Source organism: Odocoileus virginianus, chromosome 25 (assembly GCF_023699985.2).
Source record: "Odocoileus virginianus isolate 20LAN1187 ecotype Illinois chromosome 25, Ovbor_1.2, whole genome shotgun sequence".
Lineage (NCBI taxonomy): Eukaryota > Metazoa > Chordata > Mammalia > Artiodactyla > Cervidae > Odocoileus > Odocoileus virginianus.
In genome coordinates, this window is record NC_069698.1 from 49,819,830 (window position 1) to 49,839,490 (window position 19,661).

A 19,661-nucleotide genomic window follows, 5' to 3' on the forward strand; every position below is an offset into this window, starting at 1 on the left:
AACTAGAAAGTTTCCCTGTGTGTTACCTGGCTGGCTTACCTTGCATTCACAATGTTTCCAGCATTCAACTCTACCATTTCCTCAAAACCAATTGCAAATATATCCATTGGTTTACTTCTTTTATCTAAAATTAAGCATCCATGAAAGGCTTTTAAAAAATGGCAACTTCCCTACCCCAACAAAACTAAGATGAACATCAGATCTCATACAAGTCCATTTTTGTGTTTCAAGTTTAACCAAAAGCAAATTAAAGGCAAAAAACCATGAGGGGGACAAAATTACTTTTAATTTCTATTTAGGTGACCTAAGTTTGCTTTTCTTGAAGACTATTCTTGAAGATTCTTAAGTCCTTTCAGAAATCATTTTTGAAAGAACTCTTGCTAAAGTTTGAACCACGGACAGCAGAGAAACACGCCGCTTCTCAAAGGCTAAAAGATGAATCCAAATGGATAGATAATTAACTAAAAACATTTTTAATTATTTATTTTTAAATGGAGGATAACTGCTTTACAATGTTGTATTGGTTTCTGCTGTACAACAACGCAAATCAGCCCTAAGTACACATAAATCCCCTTCTTCTTTAGCCGCCAAGGAATTTTTCAGAAAGAGCACAAACAATAAGGCGGGTGAGTAACCAACTCAAATTAGAGAAAACAGTTGAGAGGGAATTTTACACTTTAATTTGGAAATTCTTAGGTGGAAGCAATCTAGGAAAATGGGAAGTCAGGGCTTCAGACCAATCCCTCTCTTCTAGCCATTAGCTCTCCCACTGCTGACCAAAAGAGAACAGAGTTGCTTTAGATAAGCAAGCCCAGGGTAGCCTGGGTGGCCCAAGCATTCAGAAATGGGACAAACAGCTAGAGAAAGAGCTTATAAATACCATGAATAAATACTGAGGAATAAAAATTTAAAAGTGTTTACTGACTGCTATTATGTGCAAGGCTTACATGTGAATCTTCTCTTTTACTACAGACACCTTATGGGACAGATTACATCTGCCTGTTATTTACAGACGGGAAACTGAGGCTCTGGAGAACCTAAGCAACTTGCCTAAGTTCACACAAAAAATGCAGTGCGGCACAACTCCAGAACCAAACTGCCTGAGTTCAAATCCTGGCTCTGTCACTGTTAACCGCATGACATTGGGCAGGTCACTTCTCTTCCTGTGTCTCAGTTTCCTCATCTGGGAAACTGAAATACTAACAGTGACTATGTAAGTCTGTTATAATGATTAAATGAATAGATGTCAAGTACTCATAATAGTAGTGTTAGTTGTTATTATTGTTATTACTATTAATACTACAGCTACGATTTCAAGTTAGGTTCAATGTAAATGAAAAGTGGCATTTTAGTAAAAGTTTAGGGAAATTTCCAGGGTTTAAGGTGTGACTGATTAAAGGCAACTAAAAAAGAAAAATCTATATCTCACAGTATTTCCTATACATATTCCCTTCATAAATAACATTTGGTAAATGTGTACCATTTTAAAAAGGAATTCAAGTTGACTTAAGCAAAGAGTTCTCAAATCTATGATTCTAGTTAAAAATTTTAATACAAACATCCTCAGCTTAATGTTTGGTACTGGCTAGTAAGAGCTTGGTGGTAGAGTACCCAAACTCAGTGATGAGTTTTTACAAGGATCAATCAGTACTGTTCTGTATAAAGGGACAATAAATGTCAAAATGAGTTTTATAAACTTACTCATGAGCTACCCTATTTCTTATCTTAGCATATAAAGGACTATATTTGAAAAATGAAATACATTAGGTTTGAAAAATCCTCAATCACAAAATAAATTTGCTATGCATCAGTTTAAAGAATAAAAACAGGAGAAAAAAAATCACATCTTAAAAAAATAAATACACAAACCCACACACAAAAGAGTTATCTACTCATGTATGGATTACATTTTCCGAGAATCAAATAACAAAGAAAAAGATTTCTCACTTTGTCATGGGTTCCTATGAAGTAGCAGAGAAAAGTCTATGAATACAAAAGACCTAATATTTGAAGAGTTTTGATCTCTAAGAAGAATGTTGGTCTTCAAATGTATATACAGAAGCTTCTTTTATAAAGTAATGCATATTGTGAAGTGTCGCATTTGTTTTCTAGGTTAATACATCACAGTCAGGGTTAATAAATCCATATTGTAAGAAGCCAACCTTGAAACTCCTGGATGCCAGCTAACTTGGGGGCATCAAGAAGCCAGTCCGTAAGGGTCTGATTCTTAAAAGCTATGCTGCGAAACTGCTTCCCGCCATTCACGTTCCAGGTGCCCACACATACTCGAATTTTCTTGGGCTTTGAATACTTGTAGAAATTCTCGCACATGCTCTTTAGGACTTTAGAAGATGCTGATCAAAAACAAAATACAACAAAATTTTGGCTGCATGAAAACACTTACAAAAATTGATCTTCATAACTGAGAAATGATGGCTGGAAAGTACAATTACCATCATCAGCACAAACAAGCATCAAATACATGCACAGGCACAAGAGAGATAAGCCTTGAACACAGAGCCCAACACAATGCAAGTAACCAACACACTTTTAAAATATCAACTACGTGAAGTACAACAGCCCAATTAAAAAAAAAAAACTATTACAAAGTTAATGCAGCAACATAAAACATGCAAAACAGTTCTGTTTCAGTGAAATAGTGTATCATTTTATGATACACAAAATCAGAGATTGCAAATTTTAAGGAATAAATATAGCAACTGACTTCCAGACAACTTTCATTCAAAAGCTAGTAAAAATAAGTTATCTCTCCCCAAACAAAGATGCTCAAGAACCATAACATACAGGACTCTAGCTACTGACAGGGAGCTTGAGGAAAAACAGCTCCCTGACAAACACAAATCACGGACAATAATGAGATGTTGGAGAATGAAGGCATTACTAAAAGCCTCCCAGCTCTCAGGCGACACCAAGTCTTCACCAATGTTCTACAAGACCCCAGACAAACTGCCCTGCCTTTCCACCCTCAGCTGCCATCCCAGCTCTGCTCGCTCACTGCTCTGGCCCTGGACCCCTCTGCACTGGCTGCTTCCACTGCTGGCAACATTCTTCCCTCACTGCCTGCAGGCATCAACTCTGCAGTGAGGCTTTTTCTGATCAGTTTATTAAAATGTGCATTCTGTCTCTTACAGTCCATATCAGCTCCCTGCTTTACTTTTCTCTATGGTGTTTATTACCAAGTACAAACTATGCATTTTATTTATTTATCCTGTTAAGTGTCACCCCTCACCGAAAATGGAAGCTCCATGAGGGCAGAAATGTTGGTCAATCCCATTTTTATTTTTTGTGGGGGGGGGGAATCAGAATGAATGGAGGTTCCCTGGTAGCTCAGATGGTAAAAGAATCTACCTGCAATGCAGGAGACCTGGGTTTGATCCCTGGGTCACGAAGATCCCCTGCAAAAGGGAATGGCTATCCACTTCAGTATGCAAATATATATCCACAAGTGGATATGCTTGATAATATGATAGTTCTGTGGCTCAGACAGTAAAGAATCTGCCTGCAATGCAGGAGACCCAGGTGCAATTCCAAGGTCATGAAAATCCCCTGGAGTAGGAAATGGCAACACATTCTAGTATTCTTGCCTGGAGAATTCCATGGACAGAGGAGCCTGGCGGGCTACAGTCCATGGGGTCGCAGAGTAGAACATGACTGAGTGACTAACACTCACAGAATGAACATCCTTTCATTTTATTTATTTATTGGGGTGTGTGAGTGTATGTGCTCGGTCATGTCTGACTCTTTGCAACTATAGCCCACCAGGCTCCTCTGCCCATGGAATTTTCCAAGCAAGAATACTGGAGCGCATTGCCACTTCCTCCTCCAGGGGATCTTCCCCACCTAGGGATAGAACCCTCGTCTCTTGTGCCCCCCGCATAGGCAGGCGGATTCTTTACTGCTGCACCACATGGGAAGCCCCAGTAGTCGCTTTATAATGTTGTGTCAGTTTCTGCTCTACAGGGAAGGGAACTGCTTATATGTATACATACATCCCCTCTTTTTTGGATTTCCTTCCCATTTGAGTCACCACAGATCATTAAGCCGAGTTCCCTGTGCTATATAGCAGTTTTGGTCTATTTTATTTGCTCCAATATCTCCAGACTAGAAGAGCGCCTGGTACATACTGCTGCTGCTACTAAGTCACTTCAGTCGTGTCCAACTCTGTGCAATCCCATAGACAGCAGCCCACCAGGCTCCGGCATCCCTGGGATTCTCCAGGCAAGAGTACTGGAGTGGGTTGCCATTTCCTTCTCCAGGTACATACTGAGTGTTCAGTAAATAATGGTTAAAGGAATACACGTGAAATACACTTTGAATCCTCAATCTCTCTTCTCCACCTACCTTTTGGCTTCCACCTAACTTTCTGCCTTCTAAACTACATTTCATTTAGATTGAGTCAAATCCTGGCACTTAAAGTGAATAGAAACTTCCTAGGACTTCAATCTATTAATAATGATAGAGAATATGCCCTTAAAAGGGTGGTTAACTGCCAAGAGGAGACGGAAATCAAAATGATCTTCATCTTTCACCAGGTGATCTTATTTTATTATGATATTAATTATTATTTTTGGAATGGATACCAAGGTACAGCAAGGAGGCTTGTGAAAGAAAGAGTGAAAAAGGTAAATAACATTTTTGGATTAGAATGAAAGTAGTCTGACCTGTGAATCCCGCCAGGAACTGCAGACTCAGGTGACAAGCACATCCTCACTGTCCCTAGGGGCACATGTACACATTTCTAACCCTGCTATTTGATTACTTGCACAGAGGTGTCTGGTGGGAATGAAGGCAGATTGTTTTTCTGGCCTGTTGATATGGCTAACTGAAAGTTGGCTGAACCTGGATAAAGAATCCTTCTCTATTACTACAGATCAACACTGCTCTTTCTAATGAAGTCACTGCCATTGTTACTACTATGAAAACAGCCTCTACTTTCCTTTCTACATGAAAACACAAGCTCTATAATTATTTAACAGCTTAAAATATGCAGCAAGACAGACAATGAACTGTGTGAAGAAAAATATGTCGCCACATTGAGTAAGCTACTAAAGTCAGTTTATCAATGGGGTAAAAAGTTTTAAAATTCCTAGTTTATTCTTTTCTTAAAAAACTGGCTGGCACCTTAATGTGCAGAAAGAAATGTGTCTCTGTTCAAACAGATGCTCATCCCTAAATATTGTATCATTTCAGAAAATGGATTTCATGATATTAATTCAAAAATAAATACAAGTGCTCTCTTCCTCCATCTTCTCAAAAAACTCACCCACAGTGTCTTAAAACACTCACAAAAATAATTAAGTGAAACAAATCTTAAGTGATACCAAATCTTAAGTGAAGGGAAGAAAAGATACCTTTTCAGCAAATTTCTGGCAAAAGTTCCTTTCACCACAGATTCAAGTTTAAAGACAAGATCATAAACCTTGTCCAGAGAATAAAGGTATGCGAGTTTTAAGAATCGGAATGACAAGAAAAATAATACCTTTAGGTCTTACACACTTGGCTCTTCTAACTTTGCTAGCAATCTTAATGCTTTTTAAAAGATTTCAGATCATATTTTAGTGCAGGTCTTCCAGTTTCAGAAAATATTTCACATACCATATGAGAAAACGAGTCAATCTCTTGTTTAAAACGGTGTGTGAGATAAGCACTACTGAGTAGTTGTAAATATCACAAGCAGTACTTTGACATTAATCTGTAAGAGTCACATCTAGGTTTTTTCCAGGACTTCCCTGGTGGCTCAGTGGTAAAGAATCCTCCTGACAATGCAGAGATGCAGGTTCAACCCCTGAGCTGAGAAATCCCCTGGAGGAGGAAATGGCAACACACTCCAATATTCTTGCCTGAGAAATTCCATGGACAGAAGAACGTGGTGGGCTATGGTCCATGGGGTCGTAAAGGAGTCAGACATGACTTAGCGACTAAACAACAATAAAGGGTAAAATATAATACTAATAATGTTTGTTCACTGAAATGTGAAAGTAAAACTAAAACTAGATGACCCATATTTAACTGAAATTAAGCACTTACTACAAGAAGACAAAGAGCTTGGCATAGCTCCTTCTAAATGAAGTACTCTGTTTTCTCAAACTTAAAATTTTTTTCTCAGATTAAAACAAAGCATCAATTCATCCTGTCAGAATCAGAGGGCAAAATAAAGTTTCCATTTATTTGTGGCTCTATTTATATACAACATCCACTTTTTAAAAAAAACTGAAATAAAGTTGCATTTATTGACAGGTTGATTTTCTATACTGTACCTGACTGTAATGTCTGTTCAGAAACTATGGATGCATCAAGAAGAAAACAAAGAATCATTAGTAACATAGTAAGTTACAGTTGAAGTCTAGAGTATTACGACAAAACCTCAAACAGCTTCATTTTTTTCTTTTGATTTAATTTGACGACAATTTTTTTTCTGATGGCTGAAGGATACCAAAGATAAAATAAATAACAATAACTGATGCAAACCCACTGTGTCTAAGAAAAATCATACAGGGACATAGTGATGTGCAGAGTTTCACAATCAGAAGGTTCTAGGCCTGCTTTCCAGGCTGGTCCCATATGTATGTCTGTTGAGTGTGCAAGTGCACATACTTCTGAGGGAGAATATGAACCCGAAAACCTAAGAGGCTGGAAGACACTGGAATATTGCAGATACTGCCCTAACGCACACCTTGGAGTATTCTTTCTGGGACTCACCAGCTGACAGGTACAATCAGTTCAGTTATTAAAAAAAACACATACATTCCAACAGAATCACCATGTTATGCAAGATGGTGCAAATTCCTACAGGCACAGGGTTTATGGCAAAAATATTTGGGTTTGGGCACAACATTCAAACACTTCAGCAATGATGTGCCAAGATAGGAACCTGCTATAAAAACAGTAGCAGAACCCGATACATGTTAAACAGTTAAGGAATGGACAAATACATCTAACATATGGTACTTTATGTTGAAAAAGACTTGAGGTTTGCTTAGAAAAATGGGCAGGAAGAGGCCTGTGCTTGTGAGCAATTGTGAATGCTGGAAGAAGGGTTCTCCGAAACTGGAAAGTTGTGACATCAGATATGGGAGGATCTGGCTCATCACACAGCTGGTGAACGGAGGGAGGGAGAGGTCTATGCACATGTATATGTGTGTTTTGTATATTTCTATCCACCTCAGTTCCGCTGAGTGCAGCTTTCTGCATTTCCCTAGCACTACTACTACCAGTGAAATCAAACATAAACTACTACAGAATTGGCATTATTCTCACAATTTTTCCTGACATAGCATCCCTGTTGGAATAAATTCCCATTCTGAGAATAAGAGCTATAGCAGAACTGATTGTACTGTTTTCTAAGGGTATGTTTTTCACATAGTAAAATGTGCAGGAAACTAAAAAACTAATGATCAAGTCTGGGAGTTATTCAGCTCCCTCACTTCTCTTTCCTTTAATAGCTTACTTTCAGTGGTTGCTGATTAATGCCTCCATATCAGAGCAGGCACGGGTGGAAAGAGGTGATAAGACGCAAATGAGTCAGTGTCTACTGCTGGAAGCCAGGAAGAAAGCCTGAAGTCAAAAGCAGTAGCTATGATCAGATTCTGGTTTTCAGAGCTTTAGTAGATTTCAGTCCCCCAGCCTATTCACAGATCCCTGAGGAGCCAACTGTAATTAACTACCTTCAGCGCCATGCGGAATTCTGAAAGAAATCCCTGGTAACAAGTGATAACCCATGAGGAGGTTATTTGAGGAACAATTTCTCCTAGTTGAACAGGGAAAACTGAAAGGGTTCTTTTAGGGGATAACAGAAGAAGTAAAAAAAATGTTCCAAGTGCTGGAAAGCTAAAATAGGGGGAAAAAAAAGAAATTAAGGGAGTCTAATTTAATAAGTTAATACAATGTATATTGAGTTTTCTCATGATCCTGCTTAATATGCTCACTGACATGAGCTCAAATTCTTTTGGTTTTAAAGAAACACAGTGAAAAATCAACAGCTATTCTGAAAGCCTGACATATATTTTATGTCAAATATTAAAACTGGCAGGGTCCAATAATAAGCAACATTTTAAAATTATTAATATGATTTGAAGCTTACTCAAACAGCAGCAATTAAAAAGTAAGACCAAGTTATAGAAACATCTGGGGCGGTGATTAGAGTTGAATATTTTATGAAATCTTGCCTTAAATAAAGTTAGCAATATTTAAATCATTTCCCCCCTCAATCATAATCTATAAAAGAAAACATGCATGGGCTTCAGTTTACAGCTTAATAGTTCTGCTAATGCTATAAATATTTTAGGAGAATCAAACTTCCTTTGGAGAATGGAATTTTAGAAATTTACATTGATAGAAATTCCTTCAAAAAACTATCTTTATCAACTCAAACTAGAAAGCACATATGTAAGTAAGTTTATATTCACCTCTTGGACTTTTAGAAGGAATATAGACAACATAAAGTAAAATATAAAGTAAGTACGCCTACCACGCAAACTTCCAGTAGTTAAAAGGGCTCGAGCTTTGTCAGCTAAATCACTATTTAGAGTATTTCCCAGGAGCAAAACATCAATTGCTTCTTGCTTGGAGCTGTCAAAGAAGTTATTCTGAATTGTTCTACTAACTGAACGAGCACCATCTTTTAACTTTCCAGCCTGTTGGGGAAAAAAGCATGGACTTTCATTCTAAATTGTTTTCACTCAGTAGGTATTCTGAAACTTTAGATAAGTTGTATATGACTTCACTGTAGTAAGAAGGACCTTATCATTCCATTCTGAATATCAAACCATCATATTAAAATGGCACATTAAGATGTCACTGTTTCCTTTCCTCTTTTGGATAACAGCACTGCAGAGAGACAGAAGGGGCTCAGTGCCACAACTGCATCCACTGATGACATCTAGAGCAGTAAACGTGTATAACTGTTTACTGGAAAGGAAACAGACTGAAATGTTCTTATTCAAGACAAGGAAATCACTTCTTCCATTATAACTGTTAGGCTGGGGGATGGATGGGATGGGTGGGGAAAAGCAGAGGAGATAAAGAAGGATACACTGCATTTCCATGTTCTCAGAAAAACTTCAAAGTACACTAACAGTAGAAAAATAAAACTGAAATTGCTCCCAAGTAACTTATATTAGTTAAAAACAACTGAATATGAGAATGAAGGTGTAGCCTATAACACAGAAACTACAATTGTTTATTTTAGCTCATTTTGCCTATGCATATATGAAAATATAAAATGTATGCCAATTCCTACAGTGAGAGAGCTGATTGTAACTTCTAATGAACGTATATTTCACTCAGGTGTGTTAGTTACCGTAAAGATATTTTAACCTTACATATTTTGATGACTTAAAAAAAAGTTAAAAACTGTCAAAAAAAACTTTAGTTTGCAATATGTAATTTTTATTCCTCAAAGAAATAACAAGAATTTGAGGCTTAAAAATGTTATTTCCTTCCATAAAATGAATGTAAATGACATTATTTAAAAAAAGAGACTCACCATTCACATTATCAGGCAATTAATCAAAAGGAACCCAGAGAAAGGAAAAGAAAGAGCAGTTCAGATGTTAGATTTCAGGTCAATTCAGACTAGTATATTTAATACATAAAATTTCATATCTAGTTTGTTAGAAAAGATCACTGAAAATATAACCTCTGTACATAGATAGTCAACTGCAGAAACAAAGAGGCAGAACATAAAAGAAAACTTTAAGCAATCGTTGCAGAGAATCAGGTTTAAAAGCAAGAATTATGTTGTTTATTTAAAAAAGAATACATGAAAGTTTAACAACATCAGGTTTTTTAAAATAGGGACCATTTAAGAAGTAAATGTAAATGTCAATACAAATTATTTCTGAGTTGAACAAAAGGAACTTTGCAGCTAAGGCCAATTCTTCTGAACAGAGGCGTGGCATTTTATGAGACACAAAAGAAGAGGAAGAGGTGGAAAACAGAAGATTTTGAGATGATGAAATTCAGCTGCTATACTGAAGAGACTAAATATGAAACTATACAAGTGGTAAATGCCTCTGTTTCTATTCCTGGGGTAATTTGAGAAACTGTAAGGTTGTAGTACATTTATAAATTCAGCTGAATCCAGAAGCCATAAAAGGTCAATATTTAAGGATATAATGAAAAATATTTCAAGTATGTACCCAAAGTCCCTCAGTAAGGGACAAACACTAAAGCAGAAGCAATCTGTAGGTAATACCAGCAAATAAAAAATAATGATGACATACAGATACACAATTACATCCACACCTCACACTTGCAAAGGCACATTTTGACAGGCTCCTTGTCAAGGAATATAAGAAAAAGAATAAAAACTTCAGCCCTAGTAGCACTGGGTTCATAGGTGGTGTTGCAAAAACTGCCCATTGATTTATTTGTCCATCCAGCTCTTGTCACACATCTATCCAACTGTATGTACTGTGGCAAGTACTTGGGACACAAAGGCAAATAAGGTAAGACCCTTTACTGGTAAAACTATTATTTGGGGAAGGGGGAACTTTCGTTTTAATTATGGTTGTGCTGCACAGCCTGTGAAATCTCAGTTCCCCAACTAAGGATGGAATCCACGCCCACTGCACCAGAAGCATGGAATCTTAACCACTGGGCCACCAAAGACGGCCCTAATTAAAAAAAAAAGCAACAACATATTTTGGGTAATTCCGTAGCAATCTGGGGGTTAGGACTCTGCACTTTCACTGCAGGGGCCTGGGTTTGATCCCTGATCCAGGGAACTAAGATCCACATGCTGCCCTGTGTGACCAAAAAAAAAAAAAAAGAAAGAAAAGCAAAGGCTTAAAAAAAACATATTTCTAATCAAAAGAAACAGTATAAAAATTAAAACACATATGCAAGTGAAAAATCATTAAAAAAATTGGAAGTAGTACATACGTAAGCCTAGTAGATTATTACTAAACAACTAAATATCTCATACAAATATACCTCTCAAACCTAGGGAAATAACTATCCATTCAATCATTAGTATCCATTAGGGAAGGAGGTAATAAAGAGGACATAAAAACATGATGAAACAGAATTCTAAAAAAGATACCTTTAAAAAAAAAAAACTACTAAAAGAGTTCATTTAAAGCTTTATTAAAGAAGAAAATAGAGGATCTTTTATAATCTAGATCTACCTTAGCCTTTCCTTCAAGGGCTCCAGTTCCTGCATAAATCTTACTTATTGAATCACCATTCACAGACCACATTGATCGAAAAACTTCTTGAAAGCGAGTCACCAACTGAGGCTTTTCAGCTAAACCAAGAGCTTCCAACTGTTTAGTCAGCATCTAAAATAGCAGAAAAGAAACTTTTATGAGTATATAAATACATTCTTTAAGATGTGACCTTTTAAGAACTACCAGAATCAAACCAAAAATTTATAGTTACAGGATGTTGTGGGTCTGGATTCTGAAAATTCAAGTTTACTAGGCTTTGTTATTTCCCCCATGCCAATTTCTAAAGTAACTATCACATCAATGAAACCTACGGGTAACTCAGTACTCAATCCTTGTAACGAGAACTTTTCTGGTTAAATGATATTAAGCTTTTAAAAATGTCCCAAACCTTTAGGGAATTCCCTGGCAGTCCAGTGGTAAGGATTCCCTGCTTTCACTGCCAAGGGCCTGAGTTTAATTCCTGGTTGGGGAACTAAGATCCCACAAGCCGTGGGGCCAAAAGAAGAAAAAATAATGTTCCTATAAATCAGACTAGTTTATCCTGTTCACCTAAAAGAATAATTATGCAACAGCACCCAATGGAGCAGAGAAATATTTTTAGTTTATTTAAAAATATATAGAAATAATTATGTTTCTTTAATTTTTGCATTTGGTTCTATATGTTTGGGTAATTAAGGTCAGGAGACTATGAGAAAAGCAGAGCTGCTCTTGAATTGATATCAAAATTTTTAAATAAGTCATATCTCTGAATAAAGTCATGACAGCTCTGAATGTACCAAATTTGTATCAGTAAAGTATATAAGGGAGAAGTAGGGGGAACACAGTATTCGAAGAATACAAGGATCTTGGAGCTACACATCCTACCGAGATGTGTGTTCCCTCATCACACATGTGATATATGTGTATATGTGTTTAGAAATCTTTACTCTGAATGACTCTTAGCCTTAAAGTCTGGCAAAGTCAAAGCAATGCATAATCCTTATCCAGTCTATTTCTCTTATTTGGAATCCAGTCATAGTCTATGCCCCTGTAGTTTTATTCCCACTTGTGTTTCCTTTTATCTTATCTATAAGATCAAAGATATTATGGAGATTATCCATAATTACACAGGGATCAAAAACTAAAATAATATTAAAAACTCTATACTGGGTCTAACCCAATTGCCTAGACTTATACCAGGGCTGTTCCTTTACTGGCATGTAGAATAAAACAAACAAGCCTCCAGGTTCTCCTTTATCATCTCCTCTTTCTTCAAAGAACTGGGCAAAACTGCTCTTCACTACAAGCAGTTTGCTTTTACTTACACTTGCAGTATATTTTGTAACCAGTCAAGCTACTAGGGAGTAAGTACTCTCACACCTAATATTAATAACAAACAGTGGGTAGTCCACTAAGTCAGATTCTGAAAACTAACACTTGTTCTGCTTTCAGTGAAGATGTTCAAGTGTTTCACAAGCTTACTCTAACTAAATGTCTTTAGCTACTTAAGAAGTGGCTAAAGACACAAACCCAAGACATCTCATAAAACTCAATCCCAATAATCAAATGCCTGCTCTCACTTTTCTTCTGTCATATTTTCTAAATTATAATGATAATCCTCAACAACAGATTTCAAAAAAGGCAAAACAGTAAAATTTAGTTAGATGAAAAATACATTTTTCTAATAGGAAATTCTATAGATGGTACTCTCCTTTTGAGACTGAATGAATCTAAGCTGCAGAGTAACTAATTAACCACTATTCTAGCCAAATTTAAGATCATTTGCTAGAGGAAATAAGCACCTTTTACTTTCTGTTCCTGTTTTTCCAGCACTGGAGAACCGCGCTAGCTCCCACGGAACTAAATGAAGACCCGCCGCAGTCTCCTGAGCCCGACAGCCGCGCAAGAGGCGAGGCTGCGGAACCTGAGCACTGCTGCTCAGTGTGCCACACAGTTGAGATTACGCCTAAATTAGACTGAACTTGACAGGTAAGTACTAAAGAAAAAATTTTAAACAAGCTGTGTGTTAGAGAAGCTGGCTCTCATTCACTTTTATTTTAACAATGACATTTTTCATCTGATCCTGGTTTTGGTAGCAATTTTTAAAAAAATGCTATGTAAACTGTACTGGTTTAGATTGTTAAAAATATAATTCTATAGGGTTGTACATGTGAAAATAGATCCTCCTTAATTCCAAAAGGACTTTTAAAAAGACAATACCAAGGGTTTCCCTGGTGGCTCAGTGCTAGAGAATCCACCTGCCAACGCGGGAAGCACGGGTTCAATCCCTGGTCTGGGGGGAGCCCACCTGCTGCGAAGCAACCAAGCTGGTGGGCCACAACTACTGAGCCTATGCTCTAGAGCCCGGGAGCCGTGACTGCTGATGCCCGAGCACGCTGGAACCCGGGTTCCACAACAAGAGGCCACTGCCGTGAGAAGACCAGCCCCGCAACAGGAGAGCGGCCCTGCTTGCCACAGCTAGAAAACAAGCCCATGCAGCACTGAAACATAGCACAGCCAAAAACAGACAAACAAAATTATTTTTTAAAAAATGACAACACTGAGAATACAAAATATATACATATATTTTGCTTATCCAAAAGACAGGCAGGTGAGACAATTACTAAAACAGTATAAATAGCAGGCTCTAAGCTATCTAAAGAAAGCATTTAGAACAGATAAAGGAAACATTTAAATGAAAAGGGACACGACTTGAAAGAAAAACCTGGAAGTGAAGTAAAACTTTATTTGTGAAAATGAAGCATAGCTTCATTTTGTGAAAAATAATTAATGACAAAAATAAATATCACAAAAGCACTGAAAAAGGAATTTGATGTTAAGTTCCATACACATATTTTATTATTTTTTACCTCTAATCCAAGGAATGCCTGCACACTATTTGTTCTGTCAAGACAATCCAAGCAGTTTGTTCGAACTGTACCACTCTGGCACCTGAAACAAATTCAGTCAAACTAAATGGGCAGTTCAAAACAAAAATAACAAAAGCTAAAACAAACTGAGAAAAATTAAGCTGATTAAAGTGTAGCATCTACTTTCTCCCCACTTCAATTCTCCTGTATAATTCTCAAATACAAAAAAAGATGAAAGAATTTTACAGTGATCATCCATATACCCACCATCCAGATTCTACAAGCACTAGCATTTTGCCATCTGCTCTTTATTACATATTTCTCCATTCAACCACATCCACTTATTTTTAACGAGGCCAGTAGTCAGGAGCTAAACATACATTTGGATTTATAACCATGAAGTTCTACAGTAGAACAGACAATAACCAATGTCTTTTATTTGCATTAAATAATCTTTACTGAGGCTAAGAAATATTATGACATTAATTTTACGAGAAAGCAGCATGAGATTTGGAGCCAGATGAATTCGAGCGCTAACACTTTCTACTTACGTGACGTGGGAAGACGATAGCTTTCAGCCCCCCACCTCCTGCAGTGTGAATGGCTAAGGACAGAACCAACCCTACAGCTGTTACTAATCACTGTGAAGACTACATGCACTGCCTGACCCACACAATAGCACGTGCCCAGTGAGGTTAGCTACCGTGAGAAAGGGAGAACAGCGAGCTTAGAATCAAGTATGATAAAGACATCAGATGATATTACACAAAAGTTCCGATTTAAAGAAAGGAAAAACAGAGAAGTCAAACCTTTGAACTTCACTTCCATCAAAATGAAAAATTCCATAATCCAGAAACTTTTGGACTTGAGGTTTAAGAACACTATGTAATTTTTCTGCCTTTCCTCCTTTAACCATTTGATGATAGTCAAAATTCACCATCTGGATATCAGCAGCATGTTCAGAAGCTTTCAGATGACTCTGAAAATAAAAAGAAAATATTCATTTAATTCTTCTTCGGTTTTTTTTTGGCTGCAAATTGTAGATCCGGCAGGCAGGATCCCCTATCCTCAATCAGGGATCAAACCCATGACCCTTGCAGTGAAACTGCAGATTCTTAACCACTCACTGGACCGCCAAGGGAAGTGAAAGTGTTAGTCACTTAGTAGTTTCTGACTCTCTGCGGCCCGATGGACTGTAGCCCGCCAGACTTCCCTGTCTATGGAATTCTCCAGGCAAGAATACTGAAGTGGGTAGCCATTCCCTTCTCCAGGGGAACTTTCTGAACCAGGGATAGAACCAGGTCTCCTGCACTGCAGGCGAACTCTTTACCATCTGAGGCACCATTAAAATATCCATTTAAACGTTAACCAAATATGATTGTATCAACACAATGTTATAAACGGAACGTTTATTTTAAATGAAAATCTAAGCAGGTCCTTGAAATCTTACTAATTCCACAAAGCTTTCTTTCATTGCCACTGGCAGTAAAATAAAAATTACTTGCTAATATCTTACAGCATCCTTTTCCTGAAACCTCCTATACTATTTCAGAGAGATTAGTTAGGTCTTACATAATTAATATCAGGGAACTTAACATTCTCATTTGGTTTAGAAAATGAAAAATTATTTCCAACAACCAGCACTTCATTTTTTACCATAAAAATATAATGACTGTTTATATCTATTACAGAATCTCAAAACAAAGTAATTGATTTCTAAGGAAAAGCTCATCAAAATTTGAAGAATTCATTTTTATACCTTTATTCAATATATACAAATGTTTTAAAAGCTTACAATAAAAAGTCACTCTCTAAAGTATAACTTGTTTATTAATGATATTCAAACAAAATAGTCAAATAATTAATCCTGGACTTCATTAGCTTAAACATGAGAAAATGTTTTCTAGCCATTTGGTTTAAGGTTATAATCTTATGTAACACTATATCAATCCATTATTGATCCAATAAACATTTATGAAAAGTGTTTTCTTTACAAGTCAGACATTTCTTTAGGTTCTTACTTACGTGAAATTCTCTAATTTTCTTTCATTGGTATGAGAAGTCCTGTGTGTATACAAATGCTTTATTCACAATTTCATAGATTTAAAACAGTGACTATGGTTTATAGGAACTAGGCAAGGCAAGGAACAGATGAAGTGGGAAACTGCCTGGTATCTATCTGCCAGTGACTGATGAACATTTTTAGGAGGAGAGTATTCTTCTGCTTCTCCACTACATAAATAAGCAGATTAGAAAACAGGGTCAATGCCTTGAAAGCTTTCTATAATCCCAATTTCAGCAATTGTTGCCTAACTACCTTCAAAGAACTAATGGTTCCAACAAGTACTCCATCTTCTTCCAGGAAGAACTTACTCCTGGAAGAATTTGACTATTATTTCTAAAACACCATTCTAGGTGTCCATGGGCCAGAACAGAAGAAAAAAATAATCACTTACCTGGAAAGCCTTACTTAGCATATGTTCACCTTCCTTAGATCCAAGCAGATTTACTATTATTTGTTTACCATACAAATTCTTAAGTGTCCTAAAATGCCTGTTAAAGGTAGAAAGGAAGTAAGCATGTCAAGTGATAAGTCAAAAACTTTTTTCAATAAACAGGAACCCACAGGACCTACATGGCAGTATTTTAAACACATAGGATTGGCAAAACTATATACAAATCCATTTCACATGGAATCAAAACTCTGAATTTGTGAAAAGTCAGTTAATGCAATTTTCTCTCGATTTATCAACTTATCATCTATTTGCCATCACTTCATGGCAAATAGATGGGAAAACAATGGAAACAGTGACAGACTTTATTTTTTGGGGCTCCAAAATCACTGCAGAGGTGACTGCAGCCATGAAATTAAAAGGTGCTTACTCCTCAGAAGAAAAGTTATGACCAACCTAGACAGTATATTAAAAAGCAGAGACATTACTTTGCCAACAAGGGTTCGTCTAGTCAAAGCTTTGGTTTTTCTATTAGTCTCTTGAGAGTCCCTTGGACTGCAAGGAGATCCAACCAGGTCATCCTAAAGGAGATCAGTCCTGAATATTCATTGGAAGGACTGACGCTGAAGCTGAAACTCTAGTACTTTGGCCACCTGATGCAAAGAACTGACTCATTGGAAAGACCCTGATGCAGGGAATGATTGAAGGTGGGAGGAGAAGGGGACAACAGAGGATGAGCTGGTTGAATGGCATCACCGATTCGATGGACATGAGTTTGAGTAAGCTCTGGGAGCTTGTGATGGACAGGGAGGCCTGGCATGCTGCAGTCCATGCAGTCGCAAACAGTCGGACACAACTGAGCAACTGAACTGCACGGAACTGATGCTAGAGCTTTCAGAGTCATCTGGCCCCCTCTCCACCCTGAGGCTAATGCTGGGTGGACATGGAAACCAGGAGCCATGCAGCTGGGTTGGCAAGGCAGTAAGGGCAGAGGGCACTGGGCTGCACCTCACATGTGAGGACACTGCCTACTCCATACGGATTCAGAGCTCCTGAACAGCTCCAGCCTTAAGATAAATAGGCCCCACACAGGATCCTTTAGTCTCTCCAGCTTCTTATCAGTCCAGAGTCTAGAGAGCAAAGTCATCCACAGGAAATATAACATAAGTCACAGACGTAATTTAAAATCTTCCAGAAGGCAAATTAAAAAGGTAAAAATCAAAAGGTAAAAGTCAAAAGGTCAAATTAATTTACATATATTTTATTTAATCCAATACAACTAAAATATCATTTCTTCATGTACTTGATATATAAAACAAATATTGGGCATTTTGCATTTTTTTTGCACTACGTCTGAAATCCAGTACCTATAATATACCTACAACATATCTCAATATGGACTGCTGCTACTGCTAAGTCACTTAAGTCATGTCCGACTCTGTGCGACCCCATCCCTGGGATTCTCCAGGCAAGAACACTGGAGTGGGTTGCCGCTTCCTTCTCCAATGCATAAAAGTGAAAAGTGAAAGTGAAGTCGCTCAGTCATGTCTGACTCTTCGAGACCTCATGGACTGCAGCCTACCAGGCTCCTCCGTCCATGGAATTTTCCAGGCAAGAGTACCGGAGTGGGGTGCCATTGCCTTCTCCGTCAATCTGGACTAGTCAGTTTCAAATGCCCAAGAGCTAGCTACACGTGGCTAATAGCCACCATATTGGATAACACACCCATCAGAAGTAGTTTTAAGGCCAAGATGTCAAGACCCATACACTTACTGCCACCACTCCTAGAATTCATGAGTGTCACTATCTTCCACTTAAATCAGAGTCAAGAAGAAATTTTACTTAAGAGCCCAAAAGCTGAAATGAAGCAGTAAATGCAACTAATCTCACTACTTAGCAACATCAAAACTCACAGCAATATATAAAAGTCATCAGTCTTACCTGTCAAAAGCGGGTGCATTGGCTTCAAATCCCCTTGACATACGAACACGATGGGATCCCACCTAAGACAAGAAAAATATGCTTAATCATACCAAAAGCCAACATGCAGACAAAAGAAATAGCGCTGTTTATGTAATAATTCATTTGTTAAGCACACAGTAGTAAGCTGAGTAATTGTCATTTGTGACATAAGTTCTAGGGGTTTCTCCTTTTTATCTTTTAAAACACAACCTCATTAAAAATAACAACAACAACAAAAACTAGAGCATTATGCAACACTGGTAAACTAACAGGAATTTTTATTTATGTAAGATATTTTTAAGAGTGCTTTCATATACATTACCTTGTCTTAAGTTCTAAATATGTGCCCTTTGTAAGTGAACAGATACTGTCATTTGTGCAACAAAAGAACAAACCCAGGCAAGTGAAGAAACCTGTCCTCTTAGAGCAACATCATTCATTCCAAAAAAAGATTCCCATGACAATACAGGCCTCCTGACCAAAACATCTACACTTTCAGACTGCCTACAAGTGCAATGTCTACATATTTTCTTTCTCTGTTATGCTGAATACCCTATTCACTCCTCTCTCACCCAAAGATCCCATAGATTAAAAATATCCATTCCTGGAAAAAGACTTTCCAAGTCAATCTCTCAGGCACACAACTAAAACAACAGCATATTTTGAAATTTGGGTTATAAGAATTAAACAAGATGGAAAATAACTACCTAAAGTGTGTTGCTACCATTTTTCTTTTTCTCATATAGGAAAAGTGGGAGAGAGAGATGAGGCAGAATCAAGAGATGTAAAAGATGCCAAGAAGAAATACAACAGTGAGACCAGATTATTTCCCTGAGTTTTACCTGTAAATATTTCCCTGAGACTGTGCACCCAAGGTTCCCCAGAATTCATCCTGGCTAATCTGTGAATAACGTGACTTTAAAGGTAGCACGGAGGAGAAGTGCCAAATCAGTAATGCAGTTGGACAAATAAAACCAGAAAATAAGCTCTAAATGCTCACCCATGTCCCAAACTGAATTAACAGTATTATCATTCATTCAGCATTCCCTCTCCTGTTGAGATGACTGAATGACTGTCCTGAGAAATCAGTGGAATCTCTTTAGAGCTTTTCCTTCTTAGTAAGAAACTGATTAGCCAAATGTCATATCTCTATTTCATTTCATTTCTAGTACACAATAGACTGTATAAAATCTGAAGCTTTGAAA

At 37.4% G+C, this 19,661-nt stretch overlaps 1 protein-coding gene across 10 annotated transcripts in view; it reads right to left on the minus strand.

Moving 5' to 3' along the window:
• Positions 1–19,661, minus strand: part of SYNJ1 (synaptojanin 1) — an 89,650-nt gene that overhangs the window by 34,794 nt on the left and 35,195 nt on the right. For 5 of the 10 annotated variants that reach the window (XM_070455161.1, XM_070455160.1, XM_070455157.1 and 2 more), the window contains exons 7-15: positions 18,436–18,497; positions 16,498–16,594; positions 14,851–15,020; positions 14,042–14,123; positions 11,151–11,303; positions 8,489–8,654; positions 6,279–6,302; positions 2,163–2,354; positions 40–124 (exon numbers count right to left, since the gene is read on the minus strand). In XM_070455161.1, the coding sequence (XP_070311262.1) occupies positions 40–124; positions 2,163–2,354; positions 6,279–6,302; positions 8,489–8,654; positions 11,151–11,303; positions 14,042–14,123; positions 14,851–15,020; positions 16,498–16,594; positions 18,436–18,497 (1,031 nt within the window). The remainder of the gene's footprint in view (positions 1–39; positions 125–2,162; positions 2,355–6,278; positions 6,303–8,488; positions 8,655–11,150; positions 11,304–14,041; positions 14,124–14,850; positions 15,021–16,497; positions 16,595–18,435; positions 18,498–19,661) is intronic. The other 5 variants (XM_070455159.1, XM_070455166.1, XM_070455165.1 and 2 more) reach the window with 2 other exon arrangements.